Source organism: Thermobia domestica, chromosome 11 (genome assembly GCF_964235325.1).
Source record: "Thermobia domestica chromosome 11, izTheDome1.hap1.1, whole genome shotgun sequence".
NCBI classification, from domain to species: Eukaryota; Metazoa; Arthropoda; class Insecta; order Zygentoma; family Lepismatidae; genus Thermobia; species Thermobia domestica.
In genome coordinates, this window is record NC_137464.1 from 159,238,763 (window position 1) to 159,264,903 (window position 26,141).

The 26,141-nt window shown below is 35.3% G+C and overlaps 1 protein-coding gene across 3 annotated transcripts in view; it reads right to left on the reverse strand.

The window, feature by feature from the left end:
- Dnah3 (dynein heavy chain 3, axonemal) overlaps positions 1–26,141 on the reverse strand; it is a 567,072-nt gene that overhangs the window by 438,624 nt on the left and 102,307 nt on the right. For all 3 annotated transcript variants that reach the window (XM_081731270.1, XM_081731268.1, XM_081731267.1), the window contains exons 9-12: positions 19,897–20,092; positions 18,354–18,561; positions 14,580–14,794; positions 4,138–4,328 (exon numbers count right to left, since the gene is read on the reverse strand). In XM_081731270.1, the coding sequence (XP_081587396.1) occupies positions 4,138–4,328; positions 14,580–14,794; positions 18,354–18,561; positions 19,897–20,092 (810 nt within the window). The remainder of the gene's footprint in view (positions 1–4,137; positions 4,329–14,579; positions 14,795–18,353; positions 18,562–19,896; positions 20,093–26,141) is intronic.

Genomic DNA, 26,141 nt, shown 5'->3' on the forward strand with positions numbered 1-26,141 from the left:
GTGCATTACATGTAAATCGTCTGGGTACTGCTTCAAATCACCTCTATCGTACATGTAAATCATCTGGGTACTGCGTGTAAATCATCTCTGTCCTACATGTAAATCATCTGGGTACTGCGTGTAAATCACCTATGTGCTACGTGTAAATCACCTCTGTCCTACATGTAAGTCACCTGGGTACTGCGTATAAATCACCTGTGTGTTACGTGTAAATCATCTCTGTCCTACATGTAAATCACCTGGGTACTGCGTGTAAATCACCGCTGTCCTACATGTAAATCACCTGTGAACTACATGTAAATCGAATACGTGCTACTTGTAAATCACCTGCGCGGTAGGTGTAAATCACTTGTGCAGGACGTGTACGTGTGCATTGCACATGTTCTGTGCACGTGAAGATGTTGAATAGAACCTGGCACGTATATGTGCATCACATGTACAGGCGTGCATTTATACAGATGATGCACATGTTGCATCCGTGCAATTGTACATGTACTATACGGATACTGTACGTGCATTGTGCTGTCTGGGAAGGTACACTGAACTTTTGGTAACTCGGAGAAAAGTGATAACTTAATATATAACCTGTAATATTAGAAGTGCCTTTTCCTTCTAATATTATAGGTTATATATTAAGTTATCACTTTTCTACAAGTTACCAAACGTTCAATGCACCTTGAATCTTTATCTCAGGCACCAGAGATGCCATTGGGTTGATGAGAATTATCTCAAGAACGAGTTATGAACGTAAATGAAGAGTTATGTTTGTACTTCATAGACTGGCAAAAAGCTTTCGATAGGGTCAATTGGACGAAATTTTTGCAAATACTTAAAGAAATTGGAGTCAACTGGAAAGACCGACAACTCATTCGCAACCTGAACATAGAACAACACGTCAAGATGCGCATGAATGAAGGAAAAAACAATAATGTGGAGATTGGAAGAGGAGTCAGACAAGGATGTAGTATGTCGCTCCAATTATTCAACATTTACAGTGAATGGTTAATGAAGGAAGCATTAATGGAGATTTCAAGATTGGAGGGCAGATCGTTAACAAGATCAGGTATGCAGATGATAAGGTTATTATAGCTAGAACCGAAGAAGGATTACAAGAGATGATTGACAAAATAGTTGACACTGGGAAACTATATGGAATGGAAATCAATATCGAAAAATCGAAAGTTATGAGAATATTCCGTGGAAATGCGCCTTTACGGGTCAGAGTAGAACAAAGAGTGCTTGAAAACGTCGACCATTTCAAATATCTGGGAAGAATTTTGACAAAAGGCGCGTACTGCACGAGAGAGATAAAGTCGAGAATTGCCATAGCCAAAGAAGTATTCAACAAGAAAAGGTCACTCTTAACTAGCAGGTTTAATATTGGACTACGGAAAAAATTGGTCAAGTACTATATATGGAGCATCCGACTTTATGAATCAGAGACTTGAACATTACGGAAGTTAGAGAAGAAATATTTAGAGAGCTTCGAAATGTAGTATTGGAGGAAGATGGAGAAGATAAAATGGACAGAAAGAGGGACAAACGAAGACATTTTAAAACGGATAGGAGAGAAAAGGACGCTTCTAGTCACTGTCCTTCGTAGAAAGACCAATTGGATTGGACACATCTTGCGAAGAAATTGTCTTCTTCATACCGCCGTAGAAGGAAAGCGAGAAAAAGAAGAAGATTACAAGTGATCGATGATTTGCAAAATAGAAGAAAGTAGTGGGAGTTAAAAGAAGCTGAAAATCGAGAAACATGGAAGAAACATTTCCAGGACCAAACTGAAAATTAAGAAGAAAGAAAAAAACTCATTAGTCCCAGGACCTGCCAAAAGGCAGAATACTTAATAATAATAATAATAAGAAGAAGAAGAAGAAGAAGAAAAAGAAAGTATAATAAAGAAAGAATAATCCTTTTATATTAATTGGTTTAGGAGTTACGCGACAAAAACTATTTTTTTGGGAAAATTTCAAGATCGCGGACTGCTTATTTAAAAATGGCGGAAAAGCAGCAGCTAGAGTTTGGAACTGTTTCAGTATAATATTAACACATAGAATACATTCTAAAAGATTTAATCTTTTTTAAAACAAAAATTAAATTTGATCGATTTTTGTCGTAATTGTACTGGACTAGGGCTATTTATTCAAGAAGGCGGAAAACCCGCAACTGGATTTTTTGTAGGATAATATTATCAGTAAAACATATTTCAATAGAATTCATCTTCCTTTTAAAACGTTTATCTCAAACACTAATTTCAATGGACACATACATATAGAAAGATAGTACGCAAGTCTACTTTCAGGGTTCTTAAGCAACCCCTTCGCGACGCCACTGTTTATGAGCTATTTATTAAACTAGCCACTTCCAAACCTGTTGATACTTACTGGAAATTGCAATAAAAAGCCGTCTCAAATCACTAAATATGTTTTTCTTCATATTAAATGATTCCTTCATATGATTCTACAGAAACTGTGCGCTGTCCGATGACGTTTGAAGCTTTATTGCGCACCACTGACATTGTATATAGTGAAAATATATACATCGTTTTAAAGCCTATGGAATTTCCAACAACTTTTATTCGAGCACTTTTTTCATATTCCTACTCTGTTAAGTTGTATGAGGGAATGAAAAGAATATGATCCCTAATACAGAGTACAATTTTTCACTTTTATCCTAAAATTATGTAAAAATGGTTACTTGGAGAAAGGTGATAATAACTTGTTACATTTCCTATAATATTAGAAGTATAATAATAAAAAAGATTCTTCTACGTTAATTAGTTTAGAAGTTGTGTAACATAAATTAAGTATGTGCGGAAAATCCAAGATAGCAGGCTCTTTATTTAAAAAGGCGGAAAATCGCAACTGGATTTTTTGGGGATTTTTTGCAGGGTAATAAGACCGGTACGTAGAACGTACTCCAACAGGTTTCATCTATTCATTTTGAATGTCTGCTTCAAACGCCAATTTCATTGGACTATAGGCTTTTATCATTAATACCTCTGTAGATGATCGCTCAAACTTTTCCAGTCATTTTCATAATTCCATGCCTTATTCATTGTTACAACAAATTTCCAGCGGCCACCAGTCAGGTGGCACACATACAGCCTTCTGAACTTGATATTTCGCTTTGTGATACGTATGCTTGTAACGCATGCATCTTGGCCTTGCGGATAGTTTGCAGTTTCAATTTGTGATGGATTGCACGATTCACTATTGATTGGGTCATTGTAATCGTTTGACCATACACGCTATGGTAATGGATTCTCACAAACCGTCATATCCCGGATCTTCTGTAGCATAGGTCTTGTGAGTTTCACTGACGCCCTCTTTGAACGCGATTTCGTCGTTGGTATAAGTTGTGTATAGGGCTGCTGAGCATTACATTTAATTACAACATTAGGCCCACAATGCCACAAAGTCATAGTTCCGACATTGTTATACTGTGCGGAAAATGTTAAAGTTTGCATGGAAAAGGGCCATGACGTACTCTTTACAAAAGAGATTTCTTTCAGCAGTATTTTGCCCACTATAACACTTTTACAGTTGTGAGACTCGGGTGCGTACAGTTTTGTTGCTATGAGAAACCCGATTTGACAAATAGTGCTGACCACAAATTGTTCTGACGGAAACAGATTAGTCTCTGTAGTACAAATATCATTCATTACTTAAACTGCGGAGATAATCCGAATATAATTTAATGCTGCAAAAGAAGGAAGCAGCTTATTTCTAATTCCAGGCTTATGGAACACCCTGCAATTAAACATTCATCAGAAGAAAGCTACAGGAAATTTAAAGAACTAAGCCAAGTCAGAAAGAAATGTGGAATAAACTCATGAAATTCGGCAGTCATTAACATTTCTCCAAGTTGCAATTATCATCCTTGCCAGATAATAAATAGTTATATCCTTATATACGTTTGTCTTTCTTTTCTATTAATATGTTGTTATGAATTATATTGAATCTGATCTTATCTTAAATCAGTCATCTCCTGAAATATAATCTTTACAAATTTGTTTTTTTTTTTTTTTTCACGTATACACTGTAATAAAACTAGCTTAATAAATTTCTTGTCAAATTATATTGCATAGATATAGAACAAAAAAGAAAAATATATGATAAATTGTAGACTTACTTTCTGTTATGCTGTCGAGTATAGTCCAGAAAATAGTTCACTATATGCTTATGTAATTCATCAAGCATTTCCCACAGCAAGTCATTAATTACGTTACAATCCAAACAGATAAAATTTAATGGAATCTGTCTCCTCAAGAGACGCATTTCACCTTTCAGTTCCTCATAGCTTATTAGTCGTTTGTTGAAATCCTGCACATATACATATAAAGGTGAACATAAAATCGTATGTATAATAATGATACTGTGTCATAATATAATAACTGTGGATTAGTATAGTAACCAACAGTTTCTTCCAATTTATAATAAATGATACACACCTTATAATCTACACTTTTATTTTATTTACTATAATCCTCTATGCACATATGTATTACCCTAATATGCGACATAAAATGTTAAAGATTAAGACATACAAGAGACTTCCAAAATTTATTTTACAACTTCGTTATTATTATTTTTAAAGAACCTAGGAAACAACTGCAATAATTTATTCAGGATTTTAGAAGTTAGTAACTTATACTTTAATTCTGAACCTAAGGATATGATCTCCCACATTTTCATGCATTCCGATAATCAATTATTACACATGTATCAAGTACCTAGAAATTCAAATAAATTCCTGTATGATGTATGCCTTAAAATTTATATCACCATAAGTATGCTGCTACTCGTACTTATGGTGATATAAATTTTAAGGCATACATCATACAGGAATTTATTTGAATTTCTAGGTACTTGATACATGTGTAATAATTGATTATCGGAATGCATGAAAATGTGGGAGATCATATCCTTAGATTCAGAATTAAAGTATAAGTTACTAACTTCTAAAATCCTGAATAAATGCATAGGTTTCCGCAGGACTTTTTCAAGACGGGGGTAAGTTCTGTATTCCTTGTGTTTATATATATATATATATATATATATATATATATATATATATAATTTATAAATCCTTGGAGGATATAATGCTCAGCTCCTGATAGAGGAAGAAAACTACATACAAAGAAGTCATCCGGAGGCCAATTTGAACTATGCTATCTTGGTATTCATGTGTAGTTTTCAGCAACAAGATGAAATTCTTTTATACTTTACTGATCATCTAACAACATATAAGAGGTATTTTTTAGAGCATAAGTTGTAAACGTAAAGATATAAATACAATATTGGAGAATTATATTTAGAAAATACCAGGTATTGCTCATGCTTGGGAAGTTAAGTTAAATTATTAATTCACGTGAATTCGAGGAAAGGACCCGCAACATCTTTTCCGCCTCCCTCTCCCCACGTTGCCATCATTAGAAGGTAATTTGCCACAAACTGAGAAGCATCTATATGGGGCATGGGCTAATATTTTCCTCGTGACATAGGAATAGAGATGCAAGGGCTCGGAAAAAAACCGGCTTTTTTGGAAAAAAACTCGGTTTTTTCTGCTTTGCTTTTTTGCTTGGGAAATTTTGGGCTTTTTTCAAAATACTGCTTTAAATTGATAAAACAGACTTTGTATCGCTTCTCTATAACACAAAAAATCATTTAATTAGTGGTTGATGCTGATAATAATATAAAATATCGAAAATAAACTATGAATTTCGAAAAAATATTTCAAACAATTTTTCTTCAACATATTTACATTATGAATTCCACAGGATTAACCAATGTATATAATAATAATTTTTTAACCTCCTATATACAAAAGTAAGCAGAGTTGGCAAGAACCGTGGTTGTTTTTGAAAATGCCGAAAACCCGTTTTTTGGGGGATGTTTTAAACCAGGCTTTTTTGGATTAAACCAGGCTTTTTTGACTTAGATTTTTTGCTTTATGTATTTATATTACATATTCACAGAAATAAGTTTGATTCGCCTTGATGTTATTATGCAACAGCGGGGTTATGCCGGAAGAACCCCTATAAGCTTAAAGAAGTGCGGTCAGTAAATTTCTTAAGTTGAGAATCTGCCGCCCTAGCCATTGGGAAAATCCCGTCATTACTTGAAATGTAAGACAATAACGGGAAAATCCTGTTATTGCTTTGCATGTAAAATTTAAAGGTCAACGTACCATAATCAGTACGCTAAAACTGAGGTATTAAATTACAAATTTAGTACCGGTACGTAGATATCATTGAAAGTCCAATCCAAGCTAATGTTGGAAGCTACGTAGGCAATCGATAAATTTTGCCAATTTCTATCAATATATTTAAGCAATATTGGCTTCTTTACAAAACAACACGCATTTAGGCATGCATAAATATACAATTTGGTTTGTTTCGTATATTTGGGCTTAACATCCTTACGAAATACCGAGGTTATCAAGGAGAAGACTTTCGCTTAAACTGACATCCGAACCGCTACTTGGGTTACGCATGAAAGAAGGGTTGTGGTTCGACCGAGAATTGAACATGGGACACCTTGATTAAAAGGTGAAAGGGAAATAAAACGATTGCAGGTAGTTTGATATCTGGAAACGTCACCATGAAGTTCACACGATTCGCATTTTTCATTCTTTTTATTTTTGTGGTTTAAACCAGTTATTAAAAAAAAGTTGGTGTTAACCAGCCAACCCTAAAAGTAAACACTTCTTTTTAAAGAATACACAAATAACTAGCAAAATAGTATGTAGTATTTTTACTTCAAAATATTCCATATCCTCTTTTTGAAACAAAATAAAATTAAAATAAAACATAGGAGAAATACTTAGATTTATATGATACACTTAAAGGCTGAATATCTAGAGCTTTTGGTTCTGTATATTCTTGAAATTCTACAGTTAAGTTTTATAGAACCACCATCACAGTTTACCCAATCCTCAAGTTTTCTGAATTTTTAACAAGAGGGATTCAACATATTACGGAACTCCCCCCCCCCCAAAAAAAAGACTACGGAATATATTTAAGTTAAGCTAAATACAACTGCACAACAAACATGACTGAGTGATTAGCTTTTGAGCTTCTATCGGGAAGTCCGGGATTCAACCAGCATTCGACCATTCTGACAAAGCTTTTCTTCATTCCATCTGTGAATGTAGAAATAGTGCGTGTACTGTGAGTTGGGCGACTTCCTTTTTTATTGTTTTTAAATCGTTATTATTACTAATTACCAGCAGTGACGGTTTTGCGAAGGTTAGGGGGACGGTCTTTCGGACTGAAGCCCGTTCCCCAAAGTTACGGAATGTCTGCAACAAACGAAATATCTATTATTTATGCCTTTACTCATAAACTTTAAGCTCCCGTCAAATAAAAATTACGAATGTTTTAAAAAAAACTAAACATTAGTAAGAAACCCTTCCCAAAATATTTTTCTAAATCCGCCACTGATTCTCAGTATAAAATGATTTTTAAAGTTGTATCCGGAAGATTATTGCTAAACATATAAACGAAGCGAAATATTAGTAATGCCTGTACTCATAAACTTCAAGCACTTCCCAAATAAAATTAGGACTTTTTAGGAAACGAAACAATCAGAAAAACCCCTCCTAAAGTACTTTTCTAAATCCGCTACTGATTATTTGTATAAATTGGTATTCAAGGTTGTGTCCTGAAAATTAATGCTAAATCACTTCACAGCTACAGTATAACAGAAATGTGGAAGTACGGTTTGACGGATATATTGAAAAACGTACGCTTTGACGGATAAATAGAAAAACGGGCAAGTTTAACTTTTGCGCTAGAAGCTAGAGTACTAAAAGCTCTTAGAAATGAAACACGGATGACAAACTAGAGAAGAAAAAAGATGTTGATAACTCAAAAGTTAAAATAAAGTTAAATAGCCTCTAAAATTACCCTCAAATACTACATTCTTCATGTTAGCTTTAATTCGTAAAACATGTGCTCCATCCATCTTGATGGTGAATTTCAGAGCGAAATATGACATTCAGGTCATGGAATTCTTATCTAACTATGGAATATACTATAAGAAAGCTATTTAGATAGAAAAATCATGAAGTTGAAAAAAGCCAAAATTTCCAAAATTCTCGTTTTTTTCCCAAAAAAGCCGGCTTTTTATGTGAAAAAAACCATCGATTCAAAAAAGCCGGCTTTTTTGCATCTCTACATAGGAATGACCAGTTTTACTATCTTTCATTAATTGTAATATATTTCGCCCCTCTCTCTATCCTTTTCCTTCTACGTCACCTTCTATCATATCCCTTAGGATGCAATAATTTCTCCATCTTAACTATTTCAGTTTACTCTTTTCAATTATCTTCACTTCTACTACTACTTTTAAACTACCTCTAGAACTAACTATTCCCAACACTTCCTCGTTGGTTGTCCGTTCGCTTCAGTTATTTTACTAAATTCTACTCCACTTCTACAGTTCGAAAACTTCTAGTTATTTTTCGTCACCGTACTTTCTCACCCGTAAAACACAGTACCCCATATAAAACATTTGATGGTTCTTTTAAAAATTCATTATTCAAAGACTCACTAAATAAACTTTTCTGGATGTTTCACCATTTCTATCTTTGCGTTATTTCATTTCACTTCAATGAAATTTATATGATGTGTTCAAAAAGTATCGAACCTTTGGTTGGCAAAAATACGTTTATTGAGTTGGAAATTCGAAACACTGATCCCCTTCAAAGTAGTCTCCTTGATAATGCACACACTTCTCCCAGCGTTCCCACCATTGTTTAAACACTTCTGGAACGCAGTTTTTGGAATGGTAAGCAACTGTACCATCGAATTCCGCATGATGTTTTGTCTTGACTCAAATCCCGTCCTTTAGTAGCATTTTTAGCTTGAGAGATAACCAAAAGTCACACGGAGCCATATCGGGTGAGTAGGAAGCCTGACGACACACAGGAATGTTGTGTTTGGCGATGAAAGACTGAATCAAGTTTCGCGGACACCCTTCTCATGCCCAAATTCTCGTTCAAAATTGAGTGTACCGACCCGATTGAATGGTTTCCGCTTGGGTATCCCCAAGCTTTTGACAAAATTTGATGCAATGTTGCTGCTCAATTTTTTTTCTATCATTTTACAAGAAACTGAAATCCAACAACCACTCACTACGCGTCTTCACTCGTTGGCCGGTTGCCAGATACTGACGCTTTCTGCAGGCGGCAATAAAATTACGATGCGTATAAGTGTTCCCTCTACATCTGCATTGAATAAAATCTCCCGCGCTTCACTGGTTTACGCGGGAAAAACTAAGGTTCGATACTTTTTGAACACACCTTGTATAATGATTACTTATAGAAGACATAGAAATGAGGTTTAAAAAATCCCATTCCAGATTTTGGTATAAATCTGCCAATCGACAAACTTATTTTCATAAACATTTAGCACTTATTTGATTAGGATTAGGAATTAGACTTCTGAGCTGTCGGCATTTACGGTCATTTAGCCCGTCAGGTATATGACAGATGACATCCCTTGGCGAGCACACTATCCAATGAAAAGAAAGGATTGGGGGAGGAAGAAAGCGGCCTGGGACCATTATGTTAGGTACCATCCTGGCATTTGCCTGGTGTGAATGAGGGAAACCAGGGGGGCCCACAAGGGGGGCCTATGACGCAAACTGCGTCATTGAAATATTTGGGGGGGTTGAAAATTTATATAAATATGTTTGAGGGGGTGTAAAAATTAATCGAAAAGATTTTTTTTTCATGGGAGAACACCTACGGATAGACAATTGAGGGGGGGTGCGTCATGGACATAAGGGGGGGACCACTGGGGAAACCAAGGAAAAACCTCACTCAAGATGGCTGGCCTGAAAGGAACCATCGGGTATCGAACCCGTTAGCACTTACTTGAATTTATCTTTTCGAAGCATATTTCTGTGATTGGCTCAAGTTCAGAGTAGCTTAATGAGAGAACGATTGCTTTTAGTTTGAGTGCTTTGGTTCTATCTCTTATAATTTATAATCGTAAAACTAAAAAATACAGGAAGTTCTATTAGACAATTAATAGAGATATGGTTATTACAGTCGGAGAAAAAACAAATCACAATATCAACGCAGAATTTAAGTAACTCCATGTCATGTGGTCCGAATTATACGTTAAATATGAGGTCTGCTGGAAAAGTGACAGTAGCGATAGTGTTCCGCCATTATAAAATTCGAAGAATAAACCTATCTATGTTTAAATTATCTTTGTTTGTTTAAGCCTATTCATTTATTTTTCACAGCAGTTTAAAGAAGAACCTCAGATACTGCTCACTTTTTGGAATGTGTCAACAGCTGCTTCAAGTGACACAAATCGCTCATCACTCATCTTATTTTTCATGAGTGGGAACAAAAAGAATTCAATAGGTGTTAAATCAGATGGGTACGGACAATACAGTAATTCGACATTTTTTCTGAACAAAAAATCAACAATTTCGTAATTGACCTTCTCCCCTCTACATGTCCTTTATATGGTTACAGTGCGGGAGAGTCTCAAACAAACAACCTATATTTACGTTTTATTTATATTTTAAAGAAAAATTAAAATATTGTAAAACTTTGTGCCATATAGGTTATAGGTAGACCGTTAATAAAAATAGTGTCCGGAATCGACTCCCACTACCGGCGTTTATTATAAAAGTTCCACTATAAAAAGTATTTTTACAAAATACTACACAAATGATATCTTCAAATTTACAAGGTTAGCTATAGGTAGTCTTTGACCGTAAGGTCAGAGACAGGATTTCTGCAAAGCCCCAAAGCAGGCTAGGCAGAGTGGAGTTAGGGGTCCAAAGCTCCGATGCAAGCAGTGGGTTGGTTAGGTGGCCAACAGAGCCCCGAAGCAGGCTAGGACAGGAGAAAGAAAAGGCGTAGTCCCGAAGCAGACTAGAGGCCTGGGGTTAGGTTACTCCTAAGGTTCCGAAGCAAACAATATGAGGGGCACCAATGAATTGGTACAGAATTGCCGTCGTCCAGCCAATTTATAGAGGTCCTTGGGTGGCGGTGGCGCTGTTGCTCCGTGATCGTCGCCTGTTCCGTGGGCCAGAAGCCCATCGTCTGCAGGTGATAGCAGATCCATCTGGTGTGGAAGCCTCTTGCTAAACCAGTGGCGGTGTTTGTAAATATTGGCGTGTAGAATTGTTTATGCACAACACCACGTGGGACATTACAATATAATCCTAATCTCTGAATAACAGTAACTTTGTATTCCTGATTTTGTAACTGATCTATTTTGTATTCCTTTGAAATTTGAGAGCAGTTTGTACACCTTGTTGGCTCTTTATGAGTGTATGGTCCAAGTTACATGTATGACTGCATCTCAAATTTTTCATAATCGGTCATTTCCGCTCTAAAATTGTTCTCTTTTATGACTTCTAACTTAAATTTTTGGTAACTACAAGACCCCCGCGTTTACTTGGCCTACAATCTCGGACTTCATATTTCAGTCTTTGCTTCTTAATATTCTATCTTGAATGTGTCTGATGAAACCAAAGGTTTAGTTGGTTGGTGAAACTGTTACGTATCGATATTTTAATACTATTTGTTAAATGTTATTTACGATAGTACTGTATCGTATAATGCATGTTAGAACAAATCGAACCTATTCATTTGTTTCTAAACATTTATCAGATATAGACTATACTGTGCATCCACTTGGACAAAAGTACATTTTCATCCCACTTGCAGATTATGATTTACTCAAAGGTAGGGCAAATTGCACAAGAATGTTTAACACAGTATTTATTTTGACTAGAGAACTAAAGAGTAATTGCTCTACGATATCCAGGCTCAGATCTGTGCAATATCATCTCTGAAAAAAATATCAATTCCAGTTTCTCGATTTGTTGTCCCATATGTTAAACTAAGCACCTCAATATATATAAATGACAGTGAATCTTATTTTTAAAAAATCACATCTGCGTCTATTTGTCAGAACATTCACCTCCAAAGTTCTATAGGAAGAGAGAACATATAAAAAAATATTTGATTCATTAAACAATTAAGACAATGAGAATGAAGACAGATAAAAGAAGGGGGAAAGGATCTAAAAATCTAAACTTTTCAAAACATCCTAGACAGGCGCAAACATGATTAAAATTACCAATATAATAATGTAATTTCTCTTTTCCTTTTCTCATATCTTAGTATTTTTATTTTAGAGTCAAAACCTCTTCATTACAAGATTACGAGATAAAGAGGACATACAAAAACATTTTCCAGATTGAAATAACAAAACTATTCTTTCTTTCTCGACTAGGATTTAAACTCGGGCTAGGACAGCTGTTAATTATTACCCTAACATTCTATCCCTAAGCGAACTCCTTTGTAACAACTTAAAAATGTGTGTTTCTGTAATGTGTAATGCTGGCTTGTTTGATTTCAAGAGTTTACAAAGACCTATTCGTAAGATATAGAAGACTTCTTCCTGACTCATTCAATTCGTTGATCCATTTAAAACACTGAGCAATACAAACATTGGCAATGTTTGGCAGTGAAGGGCCAGTGGAGCAATCTACATCTATCAATAATGTTATATACATGCTTACCAAAGAGCAGTTGTCAAAACTGTCTTCGTGAAGTTGTTGGTTAGTGTGCATTCTATAGCAATTTCAACTCTTTCGATTACCAGCAGTTTAAGTCTCACAGGTTTATATATATATATATATATATATATATATATATATATATATATATATATATATAACTTTGTCATTTCGTTAACATTAATCTTCCGTTCCAAAAATTGTTTCTTCATATGATTCGTTTCATCCTAATCTATTTAAATATTTTCAAACAATTTAAAATTATGTTTCTAAAAATATTAAAGTTATTTTTTTTTAAATCATAAAAAAAGAAACTTTACAACAGACGGGTAATTATGTCTGTTAATTTCTTCGATGTATAATATTATGATAAAACATTATCATATTACCACATAAATGAGTGAGGACATCGTCAACAAATAAGTTTGACAGATGCTCCTTGGTAAAAGTTTATACAGATATTAAGAGAAGCTGATTCCTACGTTTTTCTACAAACTAATTCCTACGATTTATTTGCGTTTCCTAAGTTTCTATTGCTAAACTTTTAAAACAAACAAAATTTTAAACGAGATAAGGAAAAACTGTTTCTACTGGTGAATAGGTCATGGTAAATAATTAAAATCAGAGAACCCAGTCAGCATTACATGTTACAGGAACATACAATTTTGAATTATCACAATGGAGTTGTTCTGTATTTATCTCAGCGGTAGAGTGTTAGTACCACATGGAGAAACAGATGTAACATGGTATCAAATCCTGGACGAAAGGAAAAATGTTTTTCTGTTTTAAATCTGGAAACAGAGGTGTTTTTAAACAGGCTCCTTTAGCCTCGTAATTCAGTAATGAAAAAGAAAGTATACTGAAATTAAGTATACTGAAATATAAGAAGAGAGAGAGATTATATCATCATATTAGCAATTTTAATCACATTCGCACCTCTCCAGAATGTTTTTAAAATGAGAAAAGCAAAAATGCTAACACTCACCGCAAAAGATATATATTAGAGTTTTCTTCTACATGTAACAAGTAGCGCTTTCGGAAGTAACCTCTTCCTTCTTCGGCTTGTATAAAATACAAAAAGGATTTAAAGCATGAAGGAGAATTTGAAAGATTAAAAAGAAAAAATAGTTAAGAAATGTAAAAAAGCAATGACAGTTAGTGCCATTCCCATATGTTTAATTTTTTGACAGAAGATTTGTTTTTACATTTCTTAACTTTTACCCTTCCACATTCTCCTTCACGTTTTAAATCCTCTTTGAATTTTATACAAGCCAAAGAAGGAAGAGGTTACTTCTGAATGCGCTACTTATAACATGTAGAAGAAAACTCTACTATATATCTTTTGTGGCGAGTATTAGCCTTTTTGCTTTTCTCAATAAATATCATCACCGCTTGCAATACTGTGATACGTTTTCAAAAGTTTTGATTTTTAAAGTTTCCTTTACTTCTCTTATTTGTCTGATAATCTGACTACCTACATTCTCATTGCCTTAGTTATTTATGAAACTAATATATCTTATACATTCTCTTTTTCTTTACATCTCTGGAGATAAATGTTCTGATTAACAGACTGCAGAGGTGATTTTCAAAGATAAAATACACTGTTTCAGGTATATTGTAGTAGTTAGCTTAACATATCAGACTACAATTCAAAAAACTGGAACCCGTTATATATATATATATATATATATATATATATGATATTGCACTGATGTTGCAAATTTGAACCTTAATTACATATACTTGGTCTTTAATTCTCTGGTCAAAATAAATACTATCACACATTCTTGTGCAATTTTCCCCACCTTTGAGTATATCGTGGTTGTGTAACCTGCAGGCGCGATGGGAACACACTTCTGTTCTTAGTTTTATGGAAATCAAATATATGTTTTAAATATACCTTTATTATCAGTTACTCATTTTCAATAAATTGTTACGATCACGAGTTACTTCTTAAAATAAAACTAAAATATTTTGCATGTTCAATATAAAGAAGCTATTTAAAATACTGACATTTAGGAGAGGAAAAGGATCCTGATCCATAAAAGCCTTTAGATCTGCCATTGCATTTTCGCTCATTATATACAAATATTTATCATACATAGTTTTGTATGTTTGAGGACCAATAAGGTTAGTGTCAAAATACTCAAGGGCTTCTTCATAAATCGCCTTTACTTCATCTTCCTCATAACCAACTGCAGTCAGATACAAATTTTCATTAGCCATTTCTGAAAAGAACGAAAAAGCAGAAAAAGAACTTAACAATTATAGTGAAAATGTAACATTTGGTATTACGTACCATATATGACATTACGGTAACCTCGTATTGAAAGCGCGTCACAAAGCATGCGGAAATTCCAGCTCAAAGCACTATATCCAGGAGAGATTCACAAATGACAGAAAACATACCTCTTAGGGAGTAAGTGGAACCGTATCACGGACAAGAGGTGGGTCTACCTATATCAGACCAACAGAGTTCGATTCATTTCTTACCGCCAAATAGACTACAAGAGCCGTTCTCACGTTGTGCTGTAGTGCAGGGAAAAGTTTATCAAGGGATTTCTGTTGGTGATGAGAAGATATTGCAGTCGGGGAACAGCACCATTCGTCAAAGTGCCTCCAACATCAAAATCAACGCACTTTACTTCCAAGAGAACGTCATGGACTCTATGACACATCCCCCACCTGTAAGATGTCGAGACCACAAATATATGGATCTACATGGACAAGGCCTTGAGCCATACCACTCGATTATCCCAGGCGTTCTATGCAAGGAAAACATAAGAGATGGGAGCTCGAGTGATTTCATTTTCATTTATTCCTGTGAAATACCCAGGCGTCTCGCCAATTAATTGCGGATTTGGTTTTCTACTGTGGATGTGGATTCCCAAAACAGACACTTATTCGACGCCGTCCCCGTATCTTACAGTCTTCGGCAAGTTGACAAAGTGGTGTAGAAAGACATTCTCCTTTCCATTCCACGCAAGAGTTTGCTACAATAGAAACTACACTGCCGGACGATCGTTCGAGCCAATAGCTGTCACATAAAACAATCAGTGGTGGGGGAAGGAGATTTGCTAACCGAAAAAGTAGTTCAAATTCAACATTTTTTTGTCGTAGGCAAATTTCTGTACAAGGTGAAACGTTAGAAGAATACGCGACCTTCTTCAAAATAAAAATATGAATAGGAAACATTATTCGAGTTAATTTCTGAAACAAGTTAACTTAACTTGTTTCAGTGAAAGCTCCATCACTATACATTGTCTTCCCGGTAAAATATCCGTCAACTATGACTTAGTAATACAGCATTCACCTATAGAGCGAGTGTTACAAGTTTGAGTCAAGGTTTCATCTAGATTTTGAATAAATAAACAATTTGTTGGTGATTTCTCGGAGTGTTTCGGTTCGTGTTTTTCTATTTCATAGATAATTTCTTTTTCATTTAGCCATCTCCTTGGCCTATATATATATATATATATATATATATATATAAAAAAAAAAAAAAAAAAAAAAAAAAAACATGGGACACTAAATTACAATACGATGAACTGATTCACAAATTTTCTCTCTCTCGATAACGGAGAAACAAGTTTGTTTGTATTTATACTAACCATGCGTTTTCTTATTAATGTTACTGCAGAAGATCGGGGAGCTGAGAGGTCGATTGGGTTCAATTACAGCTGAAGTCAGTCATCCCGGTTCTGATTTGCTAGAATCAGTCGTAGCAGTAGATGCACAAGAGTTACGAAATGAAATGATATTTCCACAAAGTTTCATGTTCCACAATTATTCCCTTTAGGCTAAAGAAGAGATGATTAATGACAGCGAATGATTATGAAAGAATTGATGTGATGATGTAGAGGAAAAACGAGAACCCTACAGAAATTATGTATACTACAAACTCACGTGACTTTTGATCGAACCAGGGACCCTTTACAGTCCACATGAGTCACCTGGTAACATGTAAAAGCGAATAAGTCATTTTTCACAGAAACAATAATACATAAACGCTGAAGAGCCACCTTTAGTACAAACACTAGGTGTTTAATTTTCAATACAAACAGCGAGCGTTTTATTTTCCATCATTTTCTACTAATACCTAACTTTTATTTTCTAGTGCCACCTTTTGAAATATTTTTTCGGTCTAACACAATAAAAAAAAGTACATTCTAAACTTTTGGTAAAACGCTTTACAGGTAGGGAAGAAGTAACAGAAAAATTAAAGTACAGAGAATACATGGGAGTATTTTCTATTTCCGCTTCGGGATATCTTTCATTCAACTATATACACAACTGCAAATTAAACAACAATGCCTAACAAAATAATATACAAGTTCTGTTCATTTAATACCCATATTCTTTTCTTACTTCTCAGAAAGTCTCAATCGTAGCAAGGAATCCTCACGGTAGACACAGGTAGCAATATCTCATGATGATGGTACAATGTTGTAACCAACCTGAGCCCAGATAATGTTAAGTGAAAAGTGACTGGGTTCCGTGTGTGTGTGTGTGTGTGTGTGTGTGTGTGTGTGTGTGTGTGTGTGTGTGATCCTTGTCGGATTGTAAAATAAGTGATCAAAAGGAACAGTAAATCTACGTAAAATTTTGTTTTAAACTGAGAGAAGCTAGTACAGAGATGAAATGTTACAAGTAGAATTCGGTGATGCATCAATGAGTCGTACATTGACCTTTCAGTGGTTTGCACATCTTCAAGCTGGAAGAATGTTCGTGCACAATGATTGCCATTCTTGTCGCCTGTCTGCGAGTCGAAATGAAGAGAAACTTGCATATGCCACATCCGATCATCGACTGATTGTAAAATTGAATGGTAGTTAAACATTTCTAGCGGCTCATGTCACCAAATTTAAGATTTAGGGATGCGACATGTATCGGCGAAATTAAATCCAAGAATCTTCATACAGAACCAAAAGGACACTAGTGTCACCATCAGGAGAAACTGGAGGAAACACCCGCCAACCATCCGACATTCCTGTCAAGTATCACACAGAGAATGAATCAGGAGTTTACGGATACAACCATGAAACCTAGGTAACGTCGTTCCAATAAAGTCACGGATCACTAAGACCCAAACCGGCCAGGCGTGTCCGATCCCGAGTGAAAGTGCTACTAATTGTGTTTTTGACATGTTCTAAATCGTGCACGACGAATTCATTCCACATAGCCAAACTATTAAAACTGAGGTGTCCGACTTCTTAGCCGAAAATAACATCCCTGTAGTACATTACTACCCCTACTCGCCGGATCTAGCTCCACGAGGCATTTTTCTGTTCCTTATACTGAAATCCACCTTGAAGGAAAATAAACTAGCAAATTCAGAACATCGAAAATTACACAACGAGGGAACTCGAAACATTCCACAACAGGTGTTCCAGGACGGCCACCAGCAATGGCGACAATGTTGGAATCGGTATGCAGATACAGCAGAAAAAGCATGAAGCAACTACATTGGACAAGCATGAATAAATGATAACTCATCCCTATAATTTTTGACAGGATCAGTCCGAGAATTAAATGAACCATTCTTGTATATATATTCTGCGGATCATTTCTTTTTAATTTATTGTCGCTATGAAGCACCTTGTCTAACTTAAGTACTAGGTTATTTATATCAATGCAGTATAGGTTACCGAACACAAAGTACGGAAACACATTAGAATCAAACACATTTTCTTTATGTTTCATTGATTAAAAACCTAGTTTATATGGTTTATCAAATTTGACTCAAAGTCAAAAGAAATCTCCAAGACGCATTATACAATTACTTACCTGGGAATAACAACTTTTCTACTCGTGGAATTTCTCTGGCTGTATTAATAATTTTTGTGAACCACCCAGTCACAGTTGCGCGTATATCTTCTAATCTTGGAGAAAATTTGATCTCATCAGATCGTCGAACTGGCTCGAGTTCAATTAATACCACTGGTGTGTTTACAAACAAAAGATCGATATATTCATCTCCAAAATCATTTCCCTCCTGCAATAGAAAAGATCTTTAATGTTATTTTTTGTAATGCGTACCAGATATCGTTCTTCTCTTTAGTATTTTTTGATTTTCCATTCAGTTTCCGCTTCTAATATAATGAAGTGTCAATGAAAGAATTTATAATTCATATACTACTATTTGTTTATATGTGTTCCTGTCTGATTTCTGCTAAGTTATTTTGTTCTCCATGTTGACTTCGAAATTCTTTTCTTCCTATTAATATTATACATTATATATAGTAAAACCTTCTTAATGCGAACCACAATAAGATGGCTAGTAATTTTAATCTTCTTTAGGTTGTATTTGGATGTTTCTAGGTGTTTTGATGAGCTAGAAACCACAGAATCCTGAAGTTTTATGTCTCTCGCATGTTCTTTTATTCTAATTTCTAAATTCCTCGTATTCAGCCCAATGTAAGAACCAATGAAACAATATCTTTAAACTACCATCTTCAATCAGTATGTAGCAGTCATGATAATAATGTTGGTTGCCGAAATCATATGAGGAAAGTAATCATCTATTAAGGGTTCGCACAGCACACACACACAAAAAAGGTTGTTATCACAATAATAATATAACAGAGTCTATCTGTGTTAAATTATGAAGATATTTATTTTATGGTCAAAATAAATATCTTTAACTTTTTAACTTTTAATTTTTTTTTCCAAATTCCAATAAAAATATGGTTAAAAGGCATCACTTTGATTCATATTATATCTATTACAGTTATTTTAAGATGAAATGAACATTTGATACTTTCAGAAAAGAACTTAAATTAATAAGCTCAAAAGCATGGCGTTATTTATCATGCTTGTATATAAAATACATATACACTAAAAAATCAAAAAATTATTTTCATGTACAGTCATTGTCAAAAGTCTGTGCACACTTGAATTTTCAGAATTTTCCAAATAAAGGCACGCGAGCTAGTAGCCATATGACCAGCAGAGAAGGTCAACATTCTTCTCAAGGCACTAAAATTCAGTGAAGGTGAAATGATTTAAATTCACCTGCACATTTAGAGCAAAATAGTCGTCACTGAAAATCTGAAGAATAGTTCCCAGAAGCTGTTTGGTATATTGGAACTCAAGAAATAGACAACGAAAACTGTGTAGTTAGTGGTCACAATAAAGCAACTAGAGAGAGTAGATTACAATTCTCCTTCAGTCCAGCAACAAGATTTCTTCTGTTTTTCTATTAAGCATACTCAATGTTTACTACATATATCGTTTAGTCTCGTAAGTAAAGGTATATTATAAAATGTGAATTTAATAATTTCGTTTTATTTATCTAAATGGCTGTGTTTACAAAACAGTCTATACGCACCTTGTATGTTTCCAGAAATTCAAGCAAAAGTTTAAGAGATTTCATTACTACGGATCGTAATTGCAATGACATTAAACAGGCTACGCAGTTGAAGAATCTTTCCACTTGGTGAAGTGACTCGCCCCTTTTCATCGGAACTAAGTGACTCCAGCAGGCTTTCATAATCAGGAAGACATCAGCACATTGTGGTAACCACCTAAAAGATATTGAATAAATATATATAATCCACATTTTTCAAGAAAAACTCTTTAATATTTCGTAAACCATTGTGACAGTTACCTTTATCTTAAAACGTTAACACGAGATTGTGCAATTTACAACGTTGATTCACGAATTGTTATATCTTGGCAAGGGAAAAGAGATAAAAAGTGTATCTTAAGACAAATTCGAAAGTCTTTTTATTTTTATACGTCAGACTACTAGAAGAATAATCTAAATTCAACTACTATATTGCACGTAAGCACACCGGACAAAAAATTAATTAACTTCTAGAACTAACATTGGTCCATTCCTATAGTTATAAAAGGTACTTCATCGTTACCAGTCGATTGCATGGAAGCATATCGTCAAGATAAGTCAAAGCAAAGATGTGACCAAATGACTAAAAGAGGTCACTGTCTACAAGAAATAGTTTAAACACATGTGTAAATGTAAAACGGCATCAAACCTGCAGGAAAATAACAGATTAGAGGGCCCGCCGATAATTTTCACCCCTGGTCAAGGAAAATTTGTTTTCAAACACGAGGGGAGTAGTTGGAATCCGTGAATGTAAGTCTAAATAAATTTCCGAAGAAACACTGCGATGGCCATGAATATTTTAAGTTGAGTACCCCGAATAAGTATGCTTCTAATTGCGGTGCATACACTCCTCAATGGACTGAAATACCATACACTGAACCTCAGCAAACTAGAAACGTAAAATGTGGTCAGACAAGTCGTATTTTTGTCTGTATTCCAATAATGCAAGGCATCAAGTGCACCGAAAGATGAATGAAGCATTTCACCCCAAGTGTGGTTCAAGCTGGAGGAGGTTTTGTGGTGGTGTAGGGGTGTTTAACAAACGAAAATTTGAGCACATTCTACAATTGAGAGTGATTATGAATTAGCATCCTTAATTGAACATTCTCAGCGATCAGGTATTGCCATTTCTCCAACATTTTCACGATGAATATGCAATAAACATTCCCGTCTTTTAAGATAATAAGGCTCAAAGCATTTGTACCACAATTTGAGGAACATATAGACACCCTGTCGCACCTGATCTGGCCTGCGAAGTCCCGAGACCTAAATCAAAATCAAAATGTGTAAAATTATTTGAGGCAGCAGCTGAAACGAAGAAATAGGAATATCTGAACTTTGCTACAAGTACGGAGTCCATTGATGAGCGATTCCATTCACATCGGTCTGACTTACCTGCCACACCTCGTAAATTCGCATCTAAACAAAAATCCAGTATGTCCGAAGTTACATGGTATTACCCAGTATTAGGTAAATTTAATGAAGGATGACTATGACTATTTCTCTCTTTCTTTGGTGTGCTTAGATTTCAATGGTTCTCAAATGTAAATTCACTGCATTTTCCAATAGAACTCTTAAATATTCTACACATTTACTACATTGTGACAATAAAGCTTAAATCTTTATGAAGAAAATTTCCATAAATGTAAGAAATGTATTAATTATAGGGACTGGCTACTCTGATTTATTATCAACACCAAAAATAATTTTTAACCGCAGTAGATTGAGTGCAATTCTTTTTACTTTCGAGCGACGAAAGTATCGAATCAACGGATTTACAAGTTTCATGGCCCATAGATTCCAAAGAGTGACTTGTCGACTTTTCGACATCTGTCTGTATGTGCGTCCGTTCGTCTGTTCGTCCTAATGTACACTTAACTAGAGGCCATATTGTTCAACGTATCGAGACCAAATTTTAAACTTAAGATTATTATGTTATTCTCTAGGAGGTTTTACGAATTTTCTACCTACCCCTAAAAATAGTCTTAGAACTAGTAATCGATTTTCGGTGAAATTCTACAACACAAATGTTCATCACGCATAAACTACGGATCAATGATTCTATAGGACTGGTGATGCCATTCACTTCGTGATAGGTGGGGCTACTATCGCATATGAAAATCGTGACTTGAGATGAGAAACAACCTATGTATACATGTATTTAAATATCTGTACCAGTGGCTGTTTATATTTATCCTAGAAGAAAAAGGTTGTGTTCAAAATCAACTAAAGAGAACAAAGAACAAATTATCTTCCTGAAATCGGAAAGAACTGTCACCCAATACATCCACTTAAAAAATAATATTGGGAAATTGAAATGGCACAGTCATCCACGCGGTCAGACCTGTGGACTGGGTTGCTCAAAAGGCGGGCAATACCAATTTAAAGATATTTAATAAATAAAATTTAAGTGTATGTGTTAAAAGCAGGAAAAAAGGGGTTAAGAAATATTTCATAGGATATAAAAACTGCTTAATGGACAATTTCCGAATCAATGTGATGCACCAGGTTTCCTGTTCTCTGAATAGATTTATATAAGAATCAAGAAACAGTCTTACTGGAATTGCTAAATATTTCAGAAATACAACGCAAATATATATATATATATATATATATATATATATATATCACCCAAACTAAACATAAGAAAATTTCATCATTGAATAAAAGAAATTAAATTTATACGTAAATTCTATAGTAATCTATTAGTATTGGAGGGATGCTGATGAAAACATTTTCTACAAAGACTATGAATCTGCATTTAAATTTGGACAGAAGACAACTGACAAGAACTAGATCTTGACCACAGTTAATTTCGCAAATGCAGGAGAATTTTAATATGGGCATCTCTGATTTCAAGCATTATCGCAAAACGAAGACACTTGCAGAGCAGTAGAATATACCCTATGGGTAATTGTCGTCCGACATTTTAAGTAGGTTTTAAAATTAGAACTAGAACGTTATTGTTTTCACTTGTAGTTATGTTTTTCTCACTCTCCTATGTACGTTCCTCAATATACCAGATGAATTTCGCATAGCACCGTATAACAGATTTTGAACAGATCGATAGTGAGAACTGTTTTCTTATGTACAAGGGTCGTTCAAGGTTGACCGGGACTTTTATTTCTTCAGAGGAAACAGATAGCACAAGAAGCACCAAACTATGTCAGCGTTTCAAAGTATTCTCCCTGTGCGTCGAGGCACCGTTGCCATCGTTGTGGCAGCTCCCTAATTCCTTTGGCGTAGAAAGAACTTGTTGTTGTCGTAGCCACTGGAGGACATCATTCCGCAGTGCTTCATCTGTCATGAATTTCTTCCCTCTCAGATGGTCTTTAAGGGGTGCAAACAAATGATAATCACTGGGGGAATGCAACAATTCATCACCTTTGGCTCGAAACCGATTCAGAAGCTGTTCACAGACCGTCATGCATGTCCACTTCTGATCAAAGGTCAGCTGGCGGGGAACCCAACTTGTACAGATTTTGCGGAAGCGTAAGTGGTCGTGAATGATTGTCTCAACACTCCCGACACTGATATTCTCCTCGGCAGCAATATCCTGCACTGTTACTCGCCGGTTCTCAAGAATCATTTGCTCAACACGTGCGATATTCAATGGTGTGACTGCAGTCGGGCGAATGTGTCCATGCGCTTCATTTGTCACCTGCTCCCGTAATTCGCGAAACTGTTCACACCATTCGTACACTCTTGTTCGTGACATCGTTTGTTCACCATATAGTGCTTGCAATCTTCTGAAAATTTCAGCTGGTTTAACTTTCTCCTTCACAAGAAATTTCATTACACACCGCTGCTCCACAGCCACAGACACACTGCTTGCCGCCATGTTCGCTGCAACTGCTGCGCATGCGCCAAATACGTCATGCCGGGCGCTAGGTACTCGAAAAGGAATACATCACGTCACCCGTAAGTTTCATCATGATCCGGCTATTCATCGATTATTTACGTACGAAAATCCCGGTCAACTCGTATAACCCTTGAACGACCCTTATATATATATATATCTGTATGTATATGTACATATGCAGAGCTGGAAAAATTTGCTTCTGACTTAAGCGCCAGTTCTGAAAACTATGGTCACAAATCCAAATATGTACACTCATGTCCAAAATTATTGTCGCATGTCTATAAATATGTTGTTGAAGGAATATAATTTGATAACGAATTAGCACGGAATTTTTTATAATGTTAGTATGTGTATAATCGGCAAAGACATGTATGTGCAAAATTTCATGTCAGAAGAGCAGTAAATAAGAACAATAGAACGAAAATAAAAGTTTCTTGTTCATTTAGCAACATTTTGTTTTACTCATTCTAATTTTCGTATTTATATTTTTTTCCCTATGAAATTTACCACAAATATACATTTCCCGATTATACACATAGTATCAGTATTAAAAGTACCCTGCAAAATCACTATCAAATTATATTCTTACAAGAATATAGTTATAGATATGAGACAATAATTTTGGACATGAGTGTACATAGACCTTCAATTTTTGGTCTTAAATTATACTTAAGATGCGAAAATTAAAAGTTCTCCTTAATGTGCGAATATCTCGCAGATAACACCAATTGAAGGGAATATAAGTGAGGTTTTACAAAGAAGCAGTGTGTGTGTTTTATGTCCATGTACATGTCTTTAGTTTGATCACTAAAATATCAATTCTCCACTGTTGTAGATGGATCAAAATTCTCTAATGACGAGCCATTTACGTTAAAGTTTAACGTAAACTGGAAACTGAACTTTATAACAAATTCATTATAATTTGTTTTTAATCGATCCAAGCATATAACAAGTAGCGTTTTCAAGTGCACACCACGTGAAGGAGTTTGGTTTTTATGGCGTGATATTTTCTCAATTATTATTGAAAACGGAAGTGATAGTAGTTATACCACTTCCAGTTTTAGTATAGAGATTAGAGCAGTGGTCGCCAAACTTATGAAGCTTCTGAGCTACCATACCGTCTTTTGAATCCTACTGTGAGCTACCAGCCAAAGAAACTACCAACTTAAAAAAAAAGTCTTACATTTGATTATTACCTATAAACTTACATTTCTAGTAAATATGGAGTCAAACTATTCAAATTAGCAAATGTCTAGTATACACACGATAAACATAACATACACAACCCCACGTGTTAACAATCAACTAATAGATGAGGTTGACAACGGCAATTGTGCGGCAGAAACAAGCAGTTGTTGTCGTCAGCGCCTCCTGTCGTTCGCGTCAGCTCAGTGGTGGAATCAAGGTTAGCCAACTGGAGCGTTAACGCGATCTACCGAAAATGTACCCACAAGTTACTAGTAGCTCGCGATCGACGGTTTGGTGATCACTGGATTAGAGTGACGATGGAACACATTCTTGTGACACTTAACCGATTACAGAGAGCCATTTCTTGCTATCTGGTACAGTCAGCGACAGTAGAAACTGGAGGTTGAATACTTAAGAAATGATAGCTTTTTCCAGTAGCAGAATAGTTTCACTGTATGTCTGATAGTTGGACAACCAACATGACAGCAAATACATGCCCGAAAACATAACATGCCAGGATATTCCTCCATTTGGAGGAAAAAGTATTACTATCTGAGAGCATCACTTAGAGAAACAACCACGAGATAAATCTACAGAAATTCCATTCACTTTAAGATCAAAGAGATAGGAATTAATGCAAAGGAAACGAAAACAATAATACGCATCATGCAGAGACCGAAAAAGTATGGAAAGCTAAACAAAATGAGAAAAGAAGGAAAGAGGGAAAGGAAAGAGCAAAAGACATGGGAATAAATTAAATTTTAGCACTTAAGGATAAACAGTGTCCGTCTTTCCTCCTGCCCCCTGTATCCGTCCTGGTCTTTCTCCCTTCATAGGATAAATCTCATTCAGCATCAAACGCGAACATAATTTACAGTATTTAACTCCTTGAAAAAATGTACCTCAGTCCAGGCCGAGACTCGAACCCCGGACCCTTAGCATAACAGTCAGACGCTGTAACCACTTACCTACACACGCTATAGCAAGTATGTTTATAAACCAGCCATTACCCGCGCTATCAAACGTCTTAAATCAGCCATTGTCGGGAGTTACCCAAGTTACACTTGAAGTTTGAATTTTATTTACGGCCTTTAGCCATCTACGGCAACAGGCCCCATGTTTTCATTAAAAGCATTTGTTCTGTAGATTAAAATCAAGAATAACTTAATCTATACTC